The sequence below is a fragment of the Mya arenaria genome, chromosome 2 (assembly GCF_026914265.1).
Source record: "Mya arenaria isolate MELC-2E11 chromosome 2, ASM2691426v1".
In the NCBI taxonomy this organism is placed as follows: domain Eukaryota; kingdom Metazoa; phylum Mollusca; class Bivalvia; order Myida; family Myidae; genus Mya; species Mya arenaria.
This window is the reverse complement of record NC_069123.1, coordinates 42,983,995-43,005,631: the sequence shown is the minus strand read 5'-3', so window position 1 is coordinate 43,005,631 and position 21,637 is coordinate 42,983,995. Positions and strand designations below refer to the sequence as shown.

Genomic DNA, 21,637 nt, shown 5'->3' with positions numbered 1-21,637 from the left:
CTGTTTACATTGAGTTGTACATGGTTTATAAATACGGATATTTTAACCGGGGGAATTCCAATACCGCGCACTAGAGATGCAGTATCGTAACTTTATCGCGTCCTTCTAATTGCATTATAGTAGAAATAGGGGTATAGAATTTGTTATAATATACCATTTAGACTGTTTTGTAAAATATAAACATAAAATTATACATTTTAATAGATAAACGTTCTCATTGATAAGCATACCACTACATTTGTAACAAAAATATTTATATATTTATATATAATATATATTATTTATTATTTATTTATTTATATATATATATTTATGATAAGTATGTTTTTCGTTTTTATTTTTTAAAATGCATAGTGTAGTTACCATAAATAAAAACAAAAGTGTGTATATGAGAAACGCTTTCTCTTTTATAACCTAGCATGTTTGTTTGTATATGTATGTTAAAAAGCCAGTCGTAGAGCAGAGTGGTTTGATTGGAATGAAATCCTGCTTTACTGTCATATGACGTGTAAAATGAGTGATATAACCTAAAAAAAAATCTCAAGATTACATGTAATCAAATGGGTCACTTCTTCAAACGATCTTAGATAACAAGTATGAATTACTGCATTGCATTGTTATTTTAGGAGTGACCCCTTTGATAAATCTAAAGAAAAATGTAAATAAATAGTTTAGGCTAAATATCACTTAATGTGTACCGGTCATATGACACCATAAGCAGGAGTTTCTTCCAATCAAACTACAGAGGACGTCTTAAAATTCAAACGGAAACTTAGTAAAATATGTATTGCCATAGTTTAAGGAAGCTTAGCTTCTTTATGTAACATGTTCTCCCCCATAATGTTTAACATGTGAAAAAAAACAATATATTTTGAAAACACAAGACGGTTTTGAACTATTAAGTTGTTTGATTTAAGAAAAAAAGTAAATACAATCGAAATCTAACAACCACGCATTCCATAACTTAAACTCTTACTCCCAGATAAGGTTTACCACAATAAATTATATTGTTTTAATATTTCAAAAAGGATGATCGAAAACGATGATTTTTATGAAGGATACAGAGTTTGATTTGAAAGAAATAAGCATTAAACAAGTTATTTCTACGTTATGAGACTATAGTAGACAGTAAATCTTTTAGCATTCACCAATCATTTAAAAAATAATTGCGCTTTCTGCTATTAAATACACGTTTACAAATGTGTTAATTAATCGATTAATGCATTATTTAGTAAGTAGTAAAAGGTTTTATCAGTCAAAATTGATGTTTGTTATATATGTGTATGTATTCATTTTGAATAAGAGTATCAGGAGTTTGTTTTTCTTTTCGTATAAAAACAATTGAAACAAATACCGCAGCCGGTAGTTCACCAAGCCTTAACAATACAGATCAATTTTTAAGGTTTAAACATATGCCCTGTTTTCTGACTGTCTGCCCAGGCACGAGTGTGCTCGCCGGACAATTTCCACAGCAATTGTCTGATTTTCCTGTCAACGACCAGCCCAAGGATGTTTTCTTTAAAATGTCAATGTAATGGACCTTAATAATCTTCTATAATCGACCAATGTCGTAATTATCTGAGTTTCAGGTTTCCTGGTTTGCGGGAGATTCTTTATTCGAAAATGTCCGTTAAAATCTAAGCTGTATGGTGAATCGGACAGCTTGTTAGGGAATAATTGGAAAGGTTTTTAAATAAATGCTTATAATTAAAAAAAATATTGCCAGTAATGGCGCAGTATTGAGTCAACGCGCGATAAGGATGGTCATTTCTTTGAATCACGTCGGAAACCAACATAATACTGACATACAATTTGACTGCCATGTTATGATTACCCAATCTCTTTCAATAATGATACTGTTTTATACTAAACCATGGTAAAAATCTTCCTAGTACTTCCGCAAAACAATTATGAAACATTTCTATTAACATTTTTTTTCTATTCAAGTAATAGTGTACATAATGCTTATAGCGCAATTCTAAACCTTTTGTACGGTATGTATTGTGCTATGCCTTTTTCGTTTTGTGATTACTGTTAATAAGTTCATTATGCCTATATACTGTTACAAGTTTATAGCAAGCAGAAGTAATTGAAAAATTAACTTTTCATTAGTATTAAAATTATGCTTTCCCAAAAACATCTGACTTTTAAAGTTCAACATGTAAAGTTAAACGAATCTCCTTCAATAATACTACTAAATTGTTTTAAATTAATCTAAACTAAATTATTTTTTTTAACTTCTAGCATTTAGGTAAGTTTTATAGATGGCCGTTTCCATTGTTCATTTGTTGTTTATTTGATCTGCGTATGTGTCCTGTATTGCATAAAGGACATTCCATATTTTTAATGAAGTTTCTCAAGTTTCTCGAATTTCCGTAAAATGATATTGTTAGGGTACACAGATATATCAAGTATTTCATATGTATAGAGGGCGCGTTATGAAATGAAACATACAACTATCAACATCCATCAATGTCAACTTAGGTTATATCCGGGTAACTTACGTCCCACACATTATCAATTCTCTGTTTTCTCACGATATATTTGGTCTGAAACCAAATGGGCCAATCTCAACAGCAAGGGTATGCGAATATTTCGTTCTTCGTTATATAGGCAAAGGGACATATGTTGAAAAGGATACATCGGCTGATTATAAAAAGTCACTATATTCAGTAAAAGATGTAACCCGATTTCTGATACATGCTTTGTTTTAAAGGAAATTTAACGATAATACGATTCTAAGTCTTTGCTGCGTCGAATGCTCGTGCAACATCTAAAGCCTTTCAATTGACTTCCTACATCAAAGGAAACATACTGCATGCAGTCATCAGCAATTTGGCATATATTATGTGCTCGTATCAACATGCTCTTACTGCTAAAGAGGCTGGCTCAAACCATCAAATTAATCCTAATATATGCATGTAGAGTACAGCAATCGACCATTTAAATCGTAGCTATAAATTGCGAGCACAAGTATGGCACAGTTACAAACCAATCTCTTTGAAGAGCTGAAAACCTCCTCATGGCGGTATAAATCTCTTCATTGCAAAATGACATAGAGACCTTAAGCGGTAGATTAAAGCGGAAGCCGTTACGAAGTGCCCTTTTTGAGGAAGGGGGGAGTTTTTTTTAAATATATAGTATTGTAAGTATATATCATTAGATTATAAGCTACTTTGACGGCCACCGCCGCCTATCGCCTCTAATACGTAGCACACTTAGTGGTAAAGAATAGCACTTTAACAACTTTACAGACTTTGAATATAACCTACATTTTCTGCCCATGAAACGGTCAGTATTAAGTACTATGATGAGATTGTATTAAGTACTACGATGAACTTATATTAAGAACTGCGATGAGTTTATATTAAGTATTAAGATGAGCCTGTATTTAGAACTACGATGATACTGTATTAATTAATACGAATATCCCGTATTATGTACAACGATGAGCTTGTATTTAGTACTACGATGAACCTCTATTGAGTACTAAGATGTGCCTGTATTAAGTATGGCGATGAGCTCGCATTAAGAATTCGATAAGCCTGTGTGTTAAGTACTCTAAGAAAAGTTGCATTTTTTACGCCCCTACCCCAAACATTCCGCAATACCAGACGTTACTTCGATGACTAATGAGAGGTAGTTTTTATGGTAAAGTTAACGGCATCAAGCCTCCTGTTTTCGGAATAGTTTTCACCGTGGTTCGCGTAGAGATTTGTTTCCGCAACTGGTGGGCATAACAATGTATGATAAACATATGAACATAATGGCCACCTTTACTTTCAAATCATTCCAAAAGCGTTAAATCTTTATGTTACTTCGGGCGAAATAGTTCGGCTGAAAAGAGATTTAATTTGTATCATAGAATGAAAAAAATGAAACAAAACTGCAGCTTGCAGTTCTACAGACCATAGCAATACAGATCAATTCTTATTTGTTCAATAAATGCCCTGTTTTCTGCCTTTCTGCCCATGCAAGGGCGTGCTCGCCGGACAATTTCCAGCAATTGTCTTATTTTCCTGTCACCCGGCCTGCCCGAGGATGTTTTCCTTAGAATGCCAATGTAATGGACGTTAATAATCATCCATAATCGACCAATGTCGTGATTAAATGAGTTTCATGTTTCCTGGCTTGTGGGATATTGTTAATTCGAAAATGTCCGCCAATTTCCGTAAAAAAAAAAGTTAAATGATGAATCAGTGAGCTTGTTCGGAAATAATTGGATTGGTTTTAAACGAATGCTTATAATTAAAAAAAACAATTGCCGATAACAGCAGGTCATGGCGAAGCATGGAGTCAACACGCGATTTGAATTGACCGTCATTTCTTTGAATCATGTCGGAAACCAACATAATACTGACAAATAACTTCGCTTCCATCAAATGATATTGTTTATGGTACGATAATATGGACGATCTATCATATGTATAGAGGAAGTACATTCGGGTATGAAATAGAGCATTCAATTATCAAAATCGATCAAGGAAAGCATGGATTGTATCCGGGTAGCTTGCGCAAGTTCTCTGTTTTCTCACGCTGTATTTGGTCTGTACCCAAATGGGCCAATCTCAACATCTAGCGTATTCGAATATTTCGTTCTTCGTTATAAATGGACATATGTTGAAAAGAATAGATCGGCTGAAAAAAAGTCAATAAAAGATGTATTTCGATTGCTGATACTCGTCTTATTTTAATTGGGAATTTACCTAACTTACAAGCATAATAATGTTGTACGCTCATTTTCAAGTCTTTGCTGCGTCGAATGCTCGAGTAATTTATCTTGTTGGATGTTGGCGGCAACATCTAAAGTCTTTTGATCGGCTTCCTACATCAAAAGAAACTTATTGCATGCAGCAATTTGGCATATATTTTGACGCATCAACATGCTCTTACTACTAAAGAGGCGGGCACATATCATAAAAAATTCGTTATATATGTATGTACAGTTTGCAAAAGTGTTTACATCAATCGACCAATTGAATCGTACGGCTTTAAACTACGCGCACAAGTACGGCACGGTTACAAACGAATCTCTTTGAAGTGCTGAAAACTTCTGCATTTCGGGCGTTATAAATGAGTTGCAAAAAGACATTCACCGCCCTGGCTGTGTCCACCCGGAAGACGTTAAAATATGGTACTAGGGGCTCCCTTGCTTAGCGCTCGGCATTTCAAGGGTAGTACTGGGATAAATAGTGTACTAAGAACATGTTCAGCCCAGGAAAGTTGTATCCCGCGTATCGGGGCTTTACATTGAGCACGTTAAAGAACCTAGAGTTCTCTGCGCAAAGAGCTAGGGTATCGCACCCGGATCTCTTGTATCTCACTGTTTCTTCAAGTCTTTCAATGTATTTGACTGCCAATTGCTGTCACTTCTATCTCATGTTACTTATGGCATTTAACACAATTTAAGTCGTGATGGCGTCACGGCGGACCAAGCCATATTGCAGCAAATAGGTTCTTGCAGATCTTGATAAACAACCAACACAAAATGACAGAGTGACCGTGTTTTATCTTCATTCTGGAAACCGTTACAAAATGCCCTTTTTGAGAAAGAGGGGAATATTTTTAGAATATTGTATGTATTGTACATAATTATTATGAGAGTATAAGCTACTTTGACAGCCAAAGGGATCACCTATCGGCCTCCAATAAGTAGCACATTTAATGATTAAGAATATCAATTTTAGCCTTCGATCTGTTTTAAAAATTACGATGAGCCTGTATCAAGTACTGAGATGAGGCTATATTAAGCACTATGATAAAACTGCATTTCTCACTTTGACGAACCTGTATCAAGTACTACAATGAGCCTTTATTTAGTGCTACGATGAACTTGTAGTAAGTACTTTGATGAGCTTGTATTAAGTAATACGATGAATTTGTATTAATTACTACGATAAACTTGTATTAAGAACTACGATGAGCCAGTATCAAGTATACGATGAACTTGTATCAAGTACTACAATGAGCCTGTATAATGTACTACGATGAGCCTGTATTAGGTACTACGATGAGCCTGTATTAGGTACTTCGATGAGCCTGTATCAAGTACTACAATGAGCCTGTATCAAGTATTTCGATGAGCCTGTATCAAGTACTACAATGAGCCTGTATAATGTACTACGATGAGCCTGTATTAGGTACTACGATGAGCCGGTATAATGTACTGCGATGAGCCTGTATTAGGTACTACGATGAGCCTGTATTAAGTACCACGATGAACCTGTATCAAGTACTACGATGAACTTGTATTAAGTACTACGATGAGCCCGTATAATGTACTGCGATGAGCCTGTATTAGGTACTACAATGAGCCTGTATTAGGTACTACGATGAACTTGTATCAAGTACTACAATGAGCCCGTATAATGTACTACGATGAGCCTGTATTAAGTACTACAATGAGCCCATATAATGTACTGCGATGAGCCTGTATTAGGTACTACGATGAGCCTGTATTAAGTACTGCGATGAGCCTGTATTGGGTACTACGATGAGCCTGTATAAAAGTACTGCGATGAGCCTGTATAAAGTACTACGATGAGCCTGTATAAAGTACTGTGATGAGCCTGTATAAAGTACTGCGATGAGCTGTATAAAGTACTGCGATGAGCTGTATAAAGTACTGCGATGAGCCTGTATAAAGTACTGCGATGAGCCTGTATAAAGTACTGCGATAAGCCTGTATTAAGTACTGCGATGAGCCTGTATTAAGTACTGCGATGAGCCTGTATTAGGTACTATGATGAGCATGTATAAAGTACTACGATGAGCCTGTATTAAGTACTTCGATGAGCCTGTATTAGGTACTACGATGAGCCTGTATAAAGTACTACGATGAACCAGTATCAATTCTACGATGAGACTATATCAAGTACTGCGATGAGCCTGTATTAAGTACTGCGATGAGCCTGTATTAAGTTCTACGATGAGCTTGTATTAGGTACTTCATGAGCTTGTATTAAGTACTACGATGAGCCTGTAAAGAGTACAACGATGAGCCGGTATAAAGTACTGCGACGGACTTGTATTTAGTACTACGATGAGCCTGTATTAAGTACTTCGATGAGCCTGTATAAGTACTACGATGAGCCTGTATAAAGTACTGCGATGAGCCTGCATAAAGTACTGCGATAAGCCTGTATTAAGTACTGCGATGAGCCTGTATTAAGTACTGCGATGAGCCTGTATTAGGTACTACGATGAGCATGTATAAAGTACTACGATGAGCCTGTATAAAGTACTTTGATGAGCCTGTATTAGGTACTACGATGAGCCTGTATAAAGTACAACGATGAACCAGTATCAATTCTACGATGAGACTGTATCAAGTACTGCGATGAGCCTGTATTAAGTACTGCGATGAGCCTGTATAAAGTACTACGATGAGCCTGTATTAAGTACTTCATGAGCTTGTATTAAGTACTACGATGAGCCTGTAAAGAGTACAACGATGAGCCGGTATAAAGTACTGCGACGGACTTGTATTAAGTACTACGATGAGCCTGTATTAAGTACTTCGATGAGCCTGTATAAGTACTATGATGAGCCTGTATAAAGTACTGCGATGAGCCTGTATAAAGTACTACGATGAGCCTGTATTAAGTACTGCGATGAGCCTGTATAAAGTACTACGATGAGACTTATAAAGTACTACGATGAGCCTGTATGAAGTACTTCGATGAGCCTGTATAAGTACTACGATGAGCCGGTATAAAGTACTGCGATGAGCCTGTATAAAGTACCACGATGCGCCTGTATTAAGTACTGCGATGAGCCTGTATAAGGTACTACGATGAGCCTGTATAAAGTACTGCGATGAGCCTGTATAAAGTACTACGATGAGCCTGTATAAAGTACTACGATGAGCCTGTATTAAGTACTTCGATGAGCCTGTATAAATACTACGATGAGCCTGTATTAAGTACTTCGATGAGCCTGTATTAAATACTGCGATGAGCCTGTATAAAGTACTACGATGAGCCTGTATTAAGTACTTCGATGAGCTTGTATTAAGTACTACGATGAGCCTGTATAGAGTAGAACGATGAGCCGGTATAAAGTACTGCGACGGACTTGTATTAAGTACTACGATGAGCCTGTATTAAGTACTACGATGAGCCTGTATTAAGTACTTCGATGAGCCTGTGTCAAGAACAACGATGAACTTGTATCAATTCTACGATGAGACTGTATCAAGGACTACGATGAACCAGTATCAAGCATTACGATGAACCTGTATCAAGTACTACGATGAACCTGTATAAAGTACTACGATGAGCCAGTATCAAGTACTACGATACGCCTGTATCAAATACTGCAATGAGTCTGTATCAAGTACTGCGATGAGTCTGTAATACGTAATACGATCGACGATGAGCCTTTTCTAAGAGACCCTGTATAGTGTATAATCTTAATAAATAAGTCCTCTCTCGCTCCGCCTTTTATTGTTGATATTTTACAGAAGGTGTTCTAAATAACTCGAAATAATTTGATTTGATTTAAAAGCATGTTAATTGATATAATATTACTTCAATGTAAGCACAACTGCTGATTTATTATACCGCCTTTTCAACATGGCAATTTGACCGCAACCCTTAAGTTACTAATAGTGTGACCAGTGTTGGATGAGGGCATACAGCTGGTCCCCCGGGCAGGCCGTGTCAAACATGTCACGATGACCCCTGAGCGTGTACGTGGACGTCAGCTTGTGGTTGTCCAGGCCACATTGAATCAACTGCTTCACGGCGTTCAGGGCAGCGTCGTTAGGCACCCGGTGGGTGAAATCACCAATCACACATATAGCTGGAAAATATGGACAAAGTTTGGCACCCGATGGGTGAAATCACCAATCACATATATAGCTGGAAAATATGTGCAGAATTAGGCACCCGGTGGGTGAAGTCACTAATCACACATATAGCTGGAAAATATGTGCAGAATTAGGCACCCCGTGGGTGAAGTCACCAATCACACATATAGCTGGAAAATATGAGCCTAGTTAGGCACCATGTGGGTGAAATCACCAATCACACATATAGCTGGAAAATATGAGCCTAGTATGGCACCCGATGGGTGAAATCACCAATCACACATATAGCTGGAAAATATGAGCCTTGTTAGGCACCCGGTGGGTGAAATCACCAATCTCACATATAGCTGTAAAATATGGACAGAATTAGGCATCCGGTGGGTAAAATCATGCATAACACATACAGGTATATCTACCGACAAATATCAATAAAAAGTTTTAAAATTTTATGAGTTAAAGTCAGTTTATCACACCAAAGAATCAAACAACGTTATATCAATAAATGTTTCTGCAGCGGAGTGAGCGGCAAGTGTTTTCATTGTTCCATACGCATACAGTAGGCGCCATGTGAAGATAGACTTGGTAAAAATTCCATTCTGCATGTTTTAAATAGATCTGTCATAGGCTCGGACCATTTTTGAATCCCTACATATCTTACTGTATAAAATATTGGTTTAATTTGGGCTCGGTGATTAAAGGCATCGGTCATACACATTACTGTAAATATAGGCATAGTAAGGCGCCCGATATGTGAAGTGGCCGATAATACACATAGCTGTAAAGTATGTGCATTGTAAGGCGCCGAGAGAGAAAAAAAACAGTCATAAATATAGCTGCAAAAGATAGTAGAAAAGTGTAGCTGTAAAATATGGGTTTAGTCAGGCGCCCAGTTGGTGAAGTGTAACATGTATCACTCAAAAGTTGGTCAAGTAAGGCGCCGGGAAAAGTAGCATCTCACATTTAGTTCAGTTGGACGCCCAGACGGTAAACTTGTAATATAGTTATAGTATCTTATCACACATATAGCTATAAACAGAGGCGTAGTAACTCGCGCATATGGTGAAGTCACTAATCAAAAGTCGTGTTTAGCGGTGCATGTGTCTGCTTATCAAACGAACCACCAGCACTTTATATGACCTCTCAAGAGGGACATAAGAACTGTTTACCGAGTGTGGTCCGTATGACATATATTATAGCTGCCATTCCTTATTATAATCAGACCTAACAAGAGGGACACTAGTACTGTCGTTAGTAACCGAATATGACCGACATATCATATATTGTAGCTGCCTTCACATTTGATAACTGTAAGACCTCTCAAGAGGCAGGGGCGGACCCAGGAATTGACGTTAGAGCGGGCAAAACTTAGTGCCGTAACCTTTTGATATGCGCCACCCCTCAGAACCGAAAGTATATGGCATAAGGAGTTTGCATGTTAGGTCTGGGGCTACTCCCTCAAGAAAATTTTAACATTTTGTAGTCGAGAATGATACATTTTGAGCGTATATTTTTACGTTTTCTCTCCCATACTGAAATAAAAAGTAAACTTGGACGAATTTAGAGGGGAAGCGCGCCGGGTGCGCCCCCCCCCCCCCCCCTCTAAATTCGCTAGTGATAGGGACATCATTTCTGATTCTAGTTACCGAATGTGATCCTTAGGTCACATGTTATAGCTGTTGTAACATACTGATAATTGTAAACTAAAGCTGTTTTCTGTAATAAGCCTTTCAATCGGTATACCTAATCCCACGGAGTTGTAGCCGTATGTGTGGGCTCCTACCTCATCCCAACCCCGGGCCTCGTAAATGTTCCCGTCCTCGCCGACAACGAAACTGTAACCGATGTCCGGCCAGCCTAAATTAAAAGAAATTTACATAATTATTAAGCTTCATGGTTTCACCTCCAAAGCTCTTTGATATATTTTAGTATACGCACAATGCTACCGACTACTATTATATAGGAAAAGGCAAAAGCTAAATTAACACGAAATGGTAGTTGTGGACATCAAACTAACCATGGACGTCCATGTGATAATTCTGATAGGCCTGAACCTTTGCGATACAATCATCCTTGGCGTGGCAGAATCCAGAGGCTCCGTGATGGATGAACATGTACGTAGGGGTGTGGCTCAGCTGAGGTATTGTGTGGGTTGGGGGACGGGCGCCCCACTCTGCACGGGGAATGATGTGCGGGCATCCGGGGAGCTGGGAACCACCTGTGCCATCACACGTTCGAATGGCCACATATCCTTCGTGGATCCAGGCGTCCTAATAAATATTGCCATTAAATGATCAATGTCAATCCTTTTATCTAGTTCCATACGGGTATCAAGACAGTTACAATTACAAATGACGTCACTTATTGTGTGCCCGCATTAAACTAAACTATTTCCTTTATCAGGAAGGAAACCAGGGTGTGTATAAAACAATAGTTATATGATAAAGATAAACTGGTGGGAAGTGATTTTTTTAGTTATAATTTATTCTATTTCCTTAAGTAATTTAAATCGTTTACAAACTAATGTTAAATTGTTTATAAAACTTAACTGCTATTTTCAAGATACGAACCTGTCCATTGTAGTCAACATTGACCCAAGAAGCTCCGCTGACAACCTGCCTGTTCCCTTTGAATGGCAGACAGGAACCTGTGAGGAGTGTTGTCAATATGTGGTGACCGACTCCTGCCTCAGTTCGCACATTTACATTGACCGTTGCGCACGCACATTGCTCAGCAAATGTCCAGCTGGTGATTATCTCCGCCACAATAAGCAGGAGAGTGAAATCCTTCATTTTTTCTCGACGATTTCAGTTTATACGACTGAAAAATAATATTAATTTCAACAACAAATTCAATTAACATAAATTATTTTAATGCTACGCGAACCTTTTTAAAGGAACATACAAGATCATGCCAACATTAAATTTGTTATGTTAAATTCTGCTTATTGGTTAACATCCAATGCATTATTTAATTGTGACACCGTATAGATAATAGTTAACACTCAATTCGATATCTCCATTTCAAACAGCATACACAAGTCTGTCAAAGACAAGGTTTCTAGAATTGCGTACATTGAGTATTAATCAGAGTGAGGGAAAGGGGGGACGCGGGGGGGGGGGGGGGGGGGGGTTAAGTACAATTTTAAATAAAAAAGGCCCATATAATTTGATATTCAACAAGTTTGTAACTGAATACGTAGACGGTCGGACCAGTGACCTTGGTCTTAAAATTAAATTGTCTTATCTTGTATAGAAATAGAAACCAAACCTTGAGAAGTCGTCATTTGGAGACTCAGGAAGACTTGAGAGGTTTGTTGCAACATTTAAGATAGCTAATTAATGTGTCTACAGATACAAATTTATAATAAAATAAACCATATTTTGAAGCACAATGTTATTCACATGAATATAATACATGACACTTTCTGGGTTCCTTGCATTAATCATTAATTATTTTGATCATTTTTTTTAGATTTTAGTTAGTAGAGAATATAGTACACACACTATTAAACAAAATTATTTGCAATGTTTTAGATCAAAATATCAATAGCATTGACTGGCAATCATGGAAGAGGCCCTTCTGATATCACTATTTAAAAGAAAACAAAAAACAATCCTATGACCTTCAGTTTCTGATCAACTTGTGTCTTTTCTCAGTATTATGTTTTTTAAATATTTGACTCTCCTCATATATTGCACCCCCCCCCCATATAGCTTTCCCGGTTGCTATTCGTATGTAGTGTTGTTTTTTTTAATTTAATTATGATGCATACGCTGCTGCATTATTTTAATGGTCTACGGTCATGTCCTTTTTAAACAGCCAAACATGAAGCTTCTTCTGACATTGATTCTGCTGATTGAGATCAGCGTCAGTCTGACGCTTGCCGCTGACTGCGCATGTGCGACGACGGCCGTACATGTGCGTAACGGCGCAGGGACGACCCACACTATTCTGACCACCTTGGCCCCCGGACACTGTCTCACCTTCAAGGGGCACAGACAGACGGTCGATAGTGCCTCATGGGTCAACGTCGACTACAATGGACAGGTGGGGATAAACCACATATTATCACGTACAAGTATTATAGTTCCGTGAATGTTCACCTTCTGTTTTAATAACTCGTTTGTTCTTCTGCATACATCCATAGCCTACCTTTCGTGGTCGTCGTCTTGTGGTTCTAGCCGCCTCGTTGCTCTTCTTATTTCTCTTTCGTGTTCTTCTAGGCTTCTTGCTAATCTTATTTATCCAGCACATTCGTGTTCTTCTTGCTCTCGTTTTGTTTCCCCGTCGCCTTCGTGTTCTTTTAGCCCCCTTGCTAATCTTATTTATCCGGCATACTCGAGTTCCTCTAGTCCTCTCGTTGCTCTTCTTATTTCTCATTCGTGTTCTTCTAGGCTTCTTGCTAATTTTCTTTTTTATCCGGCATACACGATATCCCTCTTGTTTCTTTTCTTCTCCGTCGCCTTCGTGTTCTTCTAGCTCTCTTGATTCTCTTCTTATTTATTCGTCGCCTTCGTGTTTGTCTAGCTCTCTTGGTCCTCATCTTATTTCTCCGTCGCCGCCGTGTTCTTCTAAGCCTCTTGTTGTTCATCTTATATCTCTGTCGCCTTCGTTTACTTCTAGCCCACTTATTCCTCACCCTATTTCACTGCCGTGTTCGTGTCCTCCTGTCCCTTTTGTTTCTTCTTGTTTTTCCTACGTTTTCATGTTCTTCTAGTCCTCTGGTGTCTCATTTTTTTTCTCTTTCGTTTTCGTGTTCTTTGAACCTTCGTGACTCTCTTCTCATTTCTCCGTCGTCTTCTGAATCATTTTGGCATCATGTTGCTCTCGTTCTTTCTCCGCCGCCTTCTTATCAGTCTAGCCCTTTTGTGTCTCTTTGTATTTCTCGGCCAGCTTCTTAAATTTTAATCTACTAGCCTAATGTTGCTCTTCTTCGTTCACTATCTTATTGGTGTACTTCCATTTTTGTTTTACTTTCTAGCTTTTTTTTCCATTCTTAATTCTCGAGCGTCATCCTAATCTTCTATCCTTCTTGTTTCTCTTCTTATTTCTCAGACTTCTTCATGTTCTTTTAGCCATTTTGTTTTTCTCCTTGCCCTCCGGTGTTTTCGTTTTCTTCTAGCTCACTTGTTTTTCGTCTTATTTCTCCGCCGTTTTGTTGTTCTTCTAGTCCCATTGTTGCTCTTCTTTCTCTCCGTCGCCTTAGATTTCTGCTAGGCCTCGTGATTCTCTTTTTATTCCTCCGGCGTCTTTGTGCATCCTCCTAGCCCCCTTGCTTATCTTCGTATTTCTCCGTCGCATTCGTGTTTTTCGTACCCTTTTGTTGCGTTTCTTAGTTCTCCGTGGCTTTGATTGTGAGGACACTAATGATCACAACATAATAAATTAAATACACAGTTATGAGTTACATTGTATTCTTTTATATTTATGTACATAATTGTATCAATTTCCTTTTGCATAATGATATTTTACTTGATTCTTGCTTACCTCGGAAAACAAACAATTAGCCTAATAATGCACTCGATATAGAAACATTTTAAGAATTTAATGATTCGAGTCATAACCTCGTAGAATGGATGGATCCATGAGGGCTACGTGACGATTAAGGCGTGTTCCTTTAGTACTTCCACGAGCAGCGCGCAACTTCCGGGATGCCCGCACATTATCTCTCGCGCGGGGTGGGGCGCCCGGGCGCCGACACACCCCCACACGCACCTCACCCACACCCCAAAGTACATGTTCATCCACCACGGGGCTTCAGGGTTCTGCCACACCAAGGCGGAGTGCACTCACATGGTCCAGTCCTACCAGAACTACCACATGGATGGGCACGGTATATACAGTGATTATGTACATTTAAGTTCTTCAAAGCACATTTGCTTTTAAAAAATGGCGGGTTTCGTGAAGCCTTGGTGCGGTCGGCGTCGTCGTAGTGTACAAACGTTTTCCTTCGACATACATTTGTTGAAGCTAAAAGTGAGAATAAAAGTAGAATGAAAAACGTTCAACATATTCAAGTGAATTTTTGTATAAATGTTTCCAGAGACAATACGCACATGTACAGCAAGGCCCATAAGTTAGACTGTAATATTGGTCCAATTATGTCCATTGTCCGACTGAAAACAAAATACAACAACCTCTTGTTTGCGCTCTTGATTGCTTTTAATGATTAATGTGACGAAAGTTTTTGAATTACTAGTATGCTATCTTACAGTTTCCAATTTGGTTTTGTATTCTTCATTACACAGGAAATTATCAAATGGGCTTTGCATAACAAAGCTGAACATTTAAAGCTGCACTCTCACAGATATACCGTTTTTTATAAAAATATTCTGAAAAGATAACAATTTAAGGCCGCTATGTAACTATATGAATAAAAAACTTTGATTTATCTTTGTTTGAAAAAAAAAACGGATTAACAATTGCTTGGAAATAGAAAAAAATAATTAGGCCGCCAGGCCGCTAGGCCGCCAATTTCACGCCGCTAGGCCGCCAAGCCGCTAACTTCACGCCGCAAGGCCGCTAACTTCACGCCGCTAGGCCGCTAGGCCGCTAGGCCGCTAACTTCACGTACATTCCTTTTTGGTATATTGACGCCGCTTCACGCCGCTAGGCCGCTGAAGTGCTCGATCGACTTTTTTTGAAAATAGATTTTAAAAAAACGCTTCAGAGTGATAATTTGTGCATAAAAAACAGTTAATATGTCATTGTTTTAGAAGAAAATGCATGTATACATGCTTTGAAATAGGATACCGTTTTAGGCCGCCAGGCCGCTAGGCCGCTAACTTCACGCCGCTAGGCCGCTAGGCCGCTGAAGTGCTTGATCGAAGTTTTTGGAAAAAAGTTGAAAAACGCTTCAGAGTGATAATTTGTGCATAAACACAGTAAATATATCATTGTTTTAAAAGAACAGGCATGTTTAATGCTTTGAAATAGCTGATTGCTTTATCGACGCTTTTGAAAAAATATATTAATTATCGCTAATAACTTCAAAGTGTTAATTTGTGCATTCAAACAGTTAATATGTCATTGTTTTAGAAGAAAATGCATGTATACATGCTTTGAAATAGGAAACCATTTTAGACAGCTAGGCCGCTAGGCCGCTAGGCCGCCAGGCTGCTAATTTCACGCCGCTAGGCCGCTGAAGTGCTTGATCGACTTTTTTGGAAAAGAATTGAAATAGCTGACTGCTTTATCGACGTTTTTGAAAAAAAATGTTAATAATCGCTTCAATTTGTAAATGCGTGAATAAAAACAGTTAAAATGTCATTGTTTTAGAAGAAAATGCATGTATACATGCTTTGAAATAGGATTCAATTTAGGCCGCTAGGCCGCTAGGCCGCTGGGCCGCTAATTTCACGTCGTCAGGCCGCTAGGTCGCTGAAGTGCTTGATCGACTTTTTTGAAAAAAAGTTCAAAACGCTTCAGAGTGATAATTTGTGCATAAAACAGTTAATTTAAAATTGTTTTAGAATAAAAGGTAAAGAAAAATATTCTGAAAAGATAACAATTTAAGGCCGCTATGTAACTATATGAATAAAAAACTTTGATTTATCTTTGTTTGAAAAAAAATGCTTGGAAATAGAAAAAAATAATTAGGCCGCCAACTTCACGCCGCTAGGCCGCTAGGCCGCCAAGCCGCTAACTTCACGCCGCAAGGCCGCTAACTTCACACCGCTAGGCCGCTATGCCGCTAGGCCGCTAACTTCACGTACATTCCTTTTTGGTATATTGAAACCATTGTATTAATTTAAAATGTGTTAAATCTGATTTGGGAATAATAGTGCATCTTTAACCATCAGACATACTTCGTAATACCTAGGATATTGTATTCTTATATATATTTGTGTAAAATTAAGTTTACGTATTTTCAGGTTGGTCGGACATCGGTTACAGTTTCGTGGTGGGTGAGGACGGAAACGTTTACGAAGCTCGGGGTTGGGATTCCGTGGGGGCACACACGTTAAATTACAACTCTGTAGGCCTCGGTACGCAAACTTATGATAGTTCCAATTCGAAACGTCTTGATTATCTCCATCAAATATTACAAACACACCAACAAATGTAATAAAAGCCATACAATGCCCGTATAGAACAGCTTAATGTGTGATCTCTGACTTCCTCCATCGGGTGGTTAACTGTCCTTATATTGAGATGTGTCATTGACGATATCGCCCAACGGTTGCATAACTAAACTATAGTTTACAGCCTTATTTGTTAGCAATGTCTTCCGATTAGGCGCCTTACTTTGCCCCTATTTTACAGCCTTATTTGTGAGCGATGACTTCCAGCCCTGCGCCTTCTAATGAACGTTTTTTACAGTCTCATTTGGGAGCGATGACTTACAGCCCGGCGCCTTTCTATGCCCATATTTTACAGGCTTATTTGTGAACGATGACTTCCAGCCCGGCGCCTTACTATGTCCATATTTTACAGGCTTATTTGTGAGCGATGACTTCCAGCCCGGCGTCTTTCTATGCCCATAGTTTACAGCCTTATTTGTGAGCGATGACTTCCAGCCCGACGCCTTCTATGCCCATATTTTACAGGCTTATTTGTGAGCGATGACTTCCAGACCGGCGCCTTACTATGTCCATATCGTATAGCCTTATTTGTGGGCGATAACTTCTAGCCCGACGCCTTGCTATGCCCATATTTTACAGGATTATTTGTGAGCGATGACATCCAGCCTGGCGCCAAACTATGCTTATATTTTACAGGATTATTTGTGAGCGATGACTTCTAGCCCGACGCCTTACTACGCCCATATTTAACAGGCTTATTTGTGAGCGATGACTTCCAGCCCGACGCCTTACTATGCCCATATTTTACAGCCTTATTTGTGAGCGATGACTTCCAGCCCGACGCCTTACTATGCCCATATTTTACAGGCTTATTTGTGAGCGATGACTTCCAGCCCGACAACTTACTATGTCCATATTTTACAGCCTTATTTGTGAGCGATGACTTCCAGCCCGACGCCTTACTATGCCCATATTTTACAACCTTATTTGTGAGCGATGACTTCCAGCCCGACGCCTTACTATGCCCATATTTTACAGGCTTATTTGTGAGCGATGACTTCCAGCCCGACAACTTACTATGTCCATATTTTACAGCCTTATTTGTGAGCGATGACTTCCAGCCCGGCGCCTTACTATTACTATGTCCATATTTTACGGGCGTATTTGTGAGCGATGACTTCCAGCCCGACGCCTTACTATGCCCATATTTTACAGCCTTATTTGTGAGCGGTGACTTCTAGCCCGACGCTTTACTATGTCCATATTTTACAGCCTTATTTGTGAGCGATGACTTCCAGCCCGGCGCCTTTCTATGCCCATATTTTACAGGCTTATTTGTGAGCGGTGACATCCAGCCTGGCGCCAAACTATGTCCATATTTTACAGGCTTATTTGTGAATGATGACTTCCAGCCCGACGCCTTACTTTGCCCATATTTTACAGCCTTATTTGTGAGCGATGACTTCCGTCCCGACGCCTTACTATGCCCATATTTAACAGTCTTATTTGTGAGCGATGACTTCCAGCCCGACGCCTTACTATGTCCATATTTTACAGGCTTATTTGTGAGCGATGACTTCCGGCCCGACGCCTTACTATGCCCATATTTTACAGCCTTATTTGTGAGCGGTGACTTCTAGCCCGACGCTTTACTATGTCCATATTTTACAGCCTTATTTGTGAGCGATGACTTCCAGCCCGGCGCCTTTCTATGCCCATATTTTACAGGCTTATTTGTGAGCGGTGACATCCAGCCTGGCGCCAAACTATGTCCATATTTTACAGGCTTATTTGTGAATGATGACTTCCAGCCCGACGCCTTACTTTGCCCATATTTTACAGCCTTATTTGTGAGCGATGACTTCCGTCCCGACGCCCATATTTTACAGCCTTATTTGTGAGCGATGACTTGCGTCCCGACGCCTTACTATGCCCATATTTTACAGCCTTATTTGTGAGCGATGACCTCCAGCCCGACGCCTTACTATGCCCATATTTTATAGGCTTATTTGTGAGCGATGACTTCCAGCCCGGCGCCTTTCTGAGCCCATTTTTTACAGCCTTATTTGTGAGCGATGACTTCCAGCCCGGCGCCTTACTATGCCCATATTTTACAGCCTTATTTGTGAGCGATGACTTCCAGCCCGACGCCTTACTATGCCCATATTTTACAGCCTTATTTGTGAGCGGTGACTTCCAGGCCTGCGCCTTACTATGCCCATATTTTACAGCCTTATTTGTGAGCGATGACTTCCAGCCCGGCGCCTTACTATGTCAATATTTTACAGCCTTATTTGTGAGCGATGACGTCCAGGCGGGCGCCTTACTATGCCCATATTTTACAGCCTTATTTGTGAGCGATGACTTCCAGCCCGGCGCCTTACTATGTCAATATTTTACAGGCTTATTTGTGAGCGATGACCTCCAGCCCGACACCTTACTATGCCCATATTTTACAGGCTTATTTGTGAGCGATGACTTCCAGCCCGACGCCTTACTATGCCCATATTTTACAGCCTTATTTGTGAGCGATGACTTCCAGCCCGGCGCCTTACTATGTCAATATTTTACAGGCTTATTTGTGAGCGATGACCTCCAGCCCGACACCTTACTATGCCCATATTTTACAGGCTTATTTGTGAGCGATGACTTCCAGCCCGACGCCTTACTATGCCCATATTTTACAGGCTTATTTGTGAGCGATGACTTCCAGCCCGCCGCCTTACTATGCCCATATTTTACAGCCTTATTTGTGAGCGGTGACTTCCAGGCGGGCGCCTTACTATGTCCATATTTTACAGGCGTATTTGTAAGCGATGACTTCCAGCCCGGCGCCTTACTATGCCCATAGTTTACAGGCTTATTAGTGAGCGATGACTTATAGCCCGGCGCCTTACTATGCCCATATTTTACAGCCTTATTTGTGAGCGGTGACTTCCAGGCGGGCGCCTTACTATGTCCATATTTTACAGGCTTATTTGTGAGCGATGACTTCCGTCCCGACGCCTTACTATGCCCATATTTTACAGCCTTATTTGTGAGCGATGACTTCCAGCCCGACGCCTTACTTTGCCCATATTTTACAGCCTTATTTGTGAGCGATTACTTCCAGCCCGGCACCTTCTAATGCCCATATTATACAGGCTTATTTGTGAGCGATTACTTCCAGCCCGGCACCTTCTAATGCCCATATTTTACAGCCTTATTTGTGAGCGGTGACTTCCAGCTCGACGCCTATATTACAGCTATATGTGTGATTGGTATTTTCACCCACCGGGTACCTAACTAGGCTAACATTTTCCAGCTATATGTGTGATTGGTGGTTTCACCCACCGGGTACCTAACTAGGCTAACATTTTCCAGCTATATGTGTGATTGGTGGTTTCATCCACCGGGTACCTAACTAGGCTCATATATTTTACAGCTATATGTGTGATTGGTGATTTCACCCACCGGGTGCCTTACAGGCTCATCTATTTTAAAGCTATATGTGTGATTGATTTTCACCCACCGGGTACCTTACTATGCCTTTGTTTTACAGCTATATGTGTGATTGGTGATTTCACCCACCGGGTACCTTACTATGCCCATGTTTTACAGCTATATGTGTAATTGGTGATTTCACCCACCGGGTGCCTTACTAGGCTCATCTATTTTAAAGCTATATGTGTGATTGGTGATTTCACCTACCGGGTACCTTACTAGGCCCATGTTTTACAGCTATATGTGTGATTGGTGATTTCACCCACCGGGTGCCTAACTATGCCCATGTTTTACAGCTATATGTATGATTGGTGATTTCACCCACCGGGTACCTTACTATGCCTATGTTTTACAGCTATATGTGTGATTGGTGATTTCACCCACCGGGTGCCTAACGACGCTGCCCTGAACGCCGTGAAGCAGTTGATTCAGTGCGGCCTGGACAACCACAAGCTGACGTCCACGTACACGCTCAGAGGTCATCGTGACATGGGTCAGACCGCCTGCCCGGGGGACAAGTTGTATGCCCTCATCCACGGCTGGCCACACTATTAGCAACTTACGGTGGATTAATGGCCCAGCATATTTGTCTCAAGCTTAAAATATATAATTTTCAGGAGGCATTGTAATAATATTGAAAATAAACAATACGGTTTAAAATCTTCTTCGTTGCAATTACATTATGTTGAACATGATGTCTCGCCGGCAATGTCGTCGCGCCAAGAATTTCTCGGTAGCAAGATTCATTTTTCATAAAGCAACTGTATGCCCGGCATGGTATGATCAAGTTAAATGACTATTCAGCGTTAAGGTTAAAATCATGTAAACCACTAAAATATAAAGGTTGTTGGTACGTATTCACATGCAATGTATGGTCATAACTGCATAACAACGTTTAACCAGTAGTAAATTTCATTTTGCGACGGCAGTTAGTGACCTATATAGTATATTGACTATATTCATATCAACGTATCACATTCTACCATATTGTTTCAAAGCTTAAACTGTATTTAGATGGTTGCCATATACTTTATTCCAAGCTCAATCGTTTTTCATATTTGCACGGACCTAAAGGCCTTACAAGGCTACAGACCGCGAGTTCCATAGTGTTTGGAGTTGTTGCTACTGTATGCATAGATATGGTAGTTAAAAACATAGAATTGTTGTCGTTGTTGTTGTTGTTGTTGTTGTTGTTGTTGTTGTTGTTGTATGATTACTACAACTAGTAGTTATTAAGGTAATAATGCTTGTCGGTGTTGCAGTTGTAGCTATTAGCATGTGTGTGGTTATTTTCTGCTTAGTTCTTTTGTTTTTTCTT

The 21,637-nt window shown here is 39.6% G+C and overlaps 2 protein-coding genes across 4 annotated transcripts; one reads left to right on the top strand and one right to left on the bottom strand.

Moving 5' to 3' along the window:
* Nucleotides 1–8,456: 8,456 nt before the first annotated feature.
* Nucleotides 8,457–11,862, bottom strand: LOC128222774 (peptidoglycan recognition protein 1-like). Of its 3 annotated transcripts, none has more exons than XM_052931904.1 (5): nucleotides 11,846–11,862; nucleotides 11,380–11,629; nucleotides 10,827–11,079; nucleotides 10,553–10,666; nucleotides 8,457–8,805 (listed from the first exon to the last, which is right to left on the bottom strand). In XM_052931904.1, the coding sequence occupies exons 2-5, from the start codon at nucleotides 11,599–11,601 to the stop codon at nucleotides 8,606–8,608; spliced, it is 789 nt and encodes a 262-aa protein (XP_052787864.1). In that variant the 5' UTR covers nucleotides 11,602–11,629; nucleotides 11,846–11,862; the 3' UTR covers nucleotides 8,457–8,605. The 3 variants fall into 3 exon arrangements, with proteins under 3 accessions (XP_052787864.1, XP_052787859.1, XP_052787852.1); XM_052931899.1 differs by lacking the exon at nucleotides 11,846–11,862 and adding an exon at nucleotides 11,793–11,810; XM_052931892.1 differs by lacking the exon at nucleotides 11,846–11,862 and having other exon boundaries at nucleotides 8,458–8,805; nucleotides 11,380–11,680.
* Nucleotides 11,863–12,087: 225 nt separating this feature from the next.
* On the top strand, nucleotides 12,088–20,983 carry LOC128221471 (peptidoglycan recognition protein 1-like). Its single transcript, XM_052930081.1, has 5 exons — nucleotides 12,088–12,120; nucleotides 12,632–12,859; nucleotides 14,384–14,645; nucleotides 16,687–16,800; nucleotides 20,675–20,983. The coding sequence occupies exons 2-5, from the start codon at nucleotides 12,638–12,640 to the stop codon at nucleotides 20,872–20,874; spliced, it is 798 nt and encodes a 265-aa protein (XP_052786041.1). The 5' UTR covers nucleotides 12,088–12,120; nucleotides 12,632–12,637; the 3' UTR covers nucleotides 20,875–20,983.
* The last annotated feature ends 654 nt before the right edge of the window (nucleotides 20,984–21,637 follow it).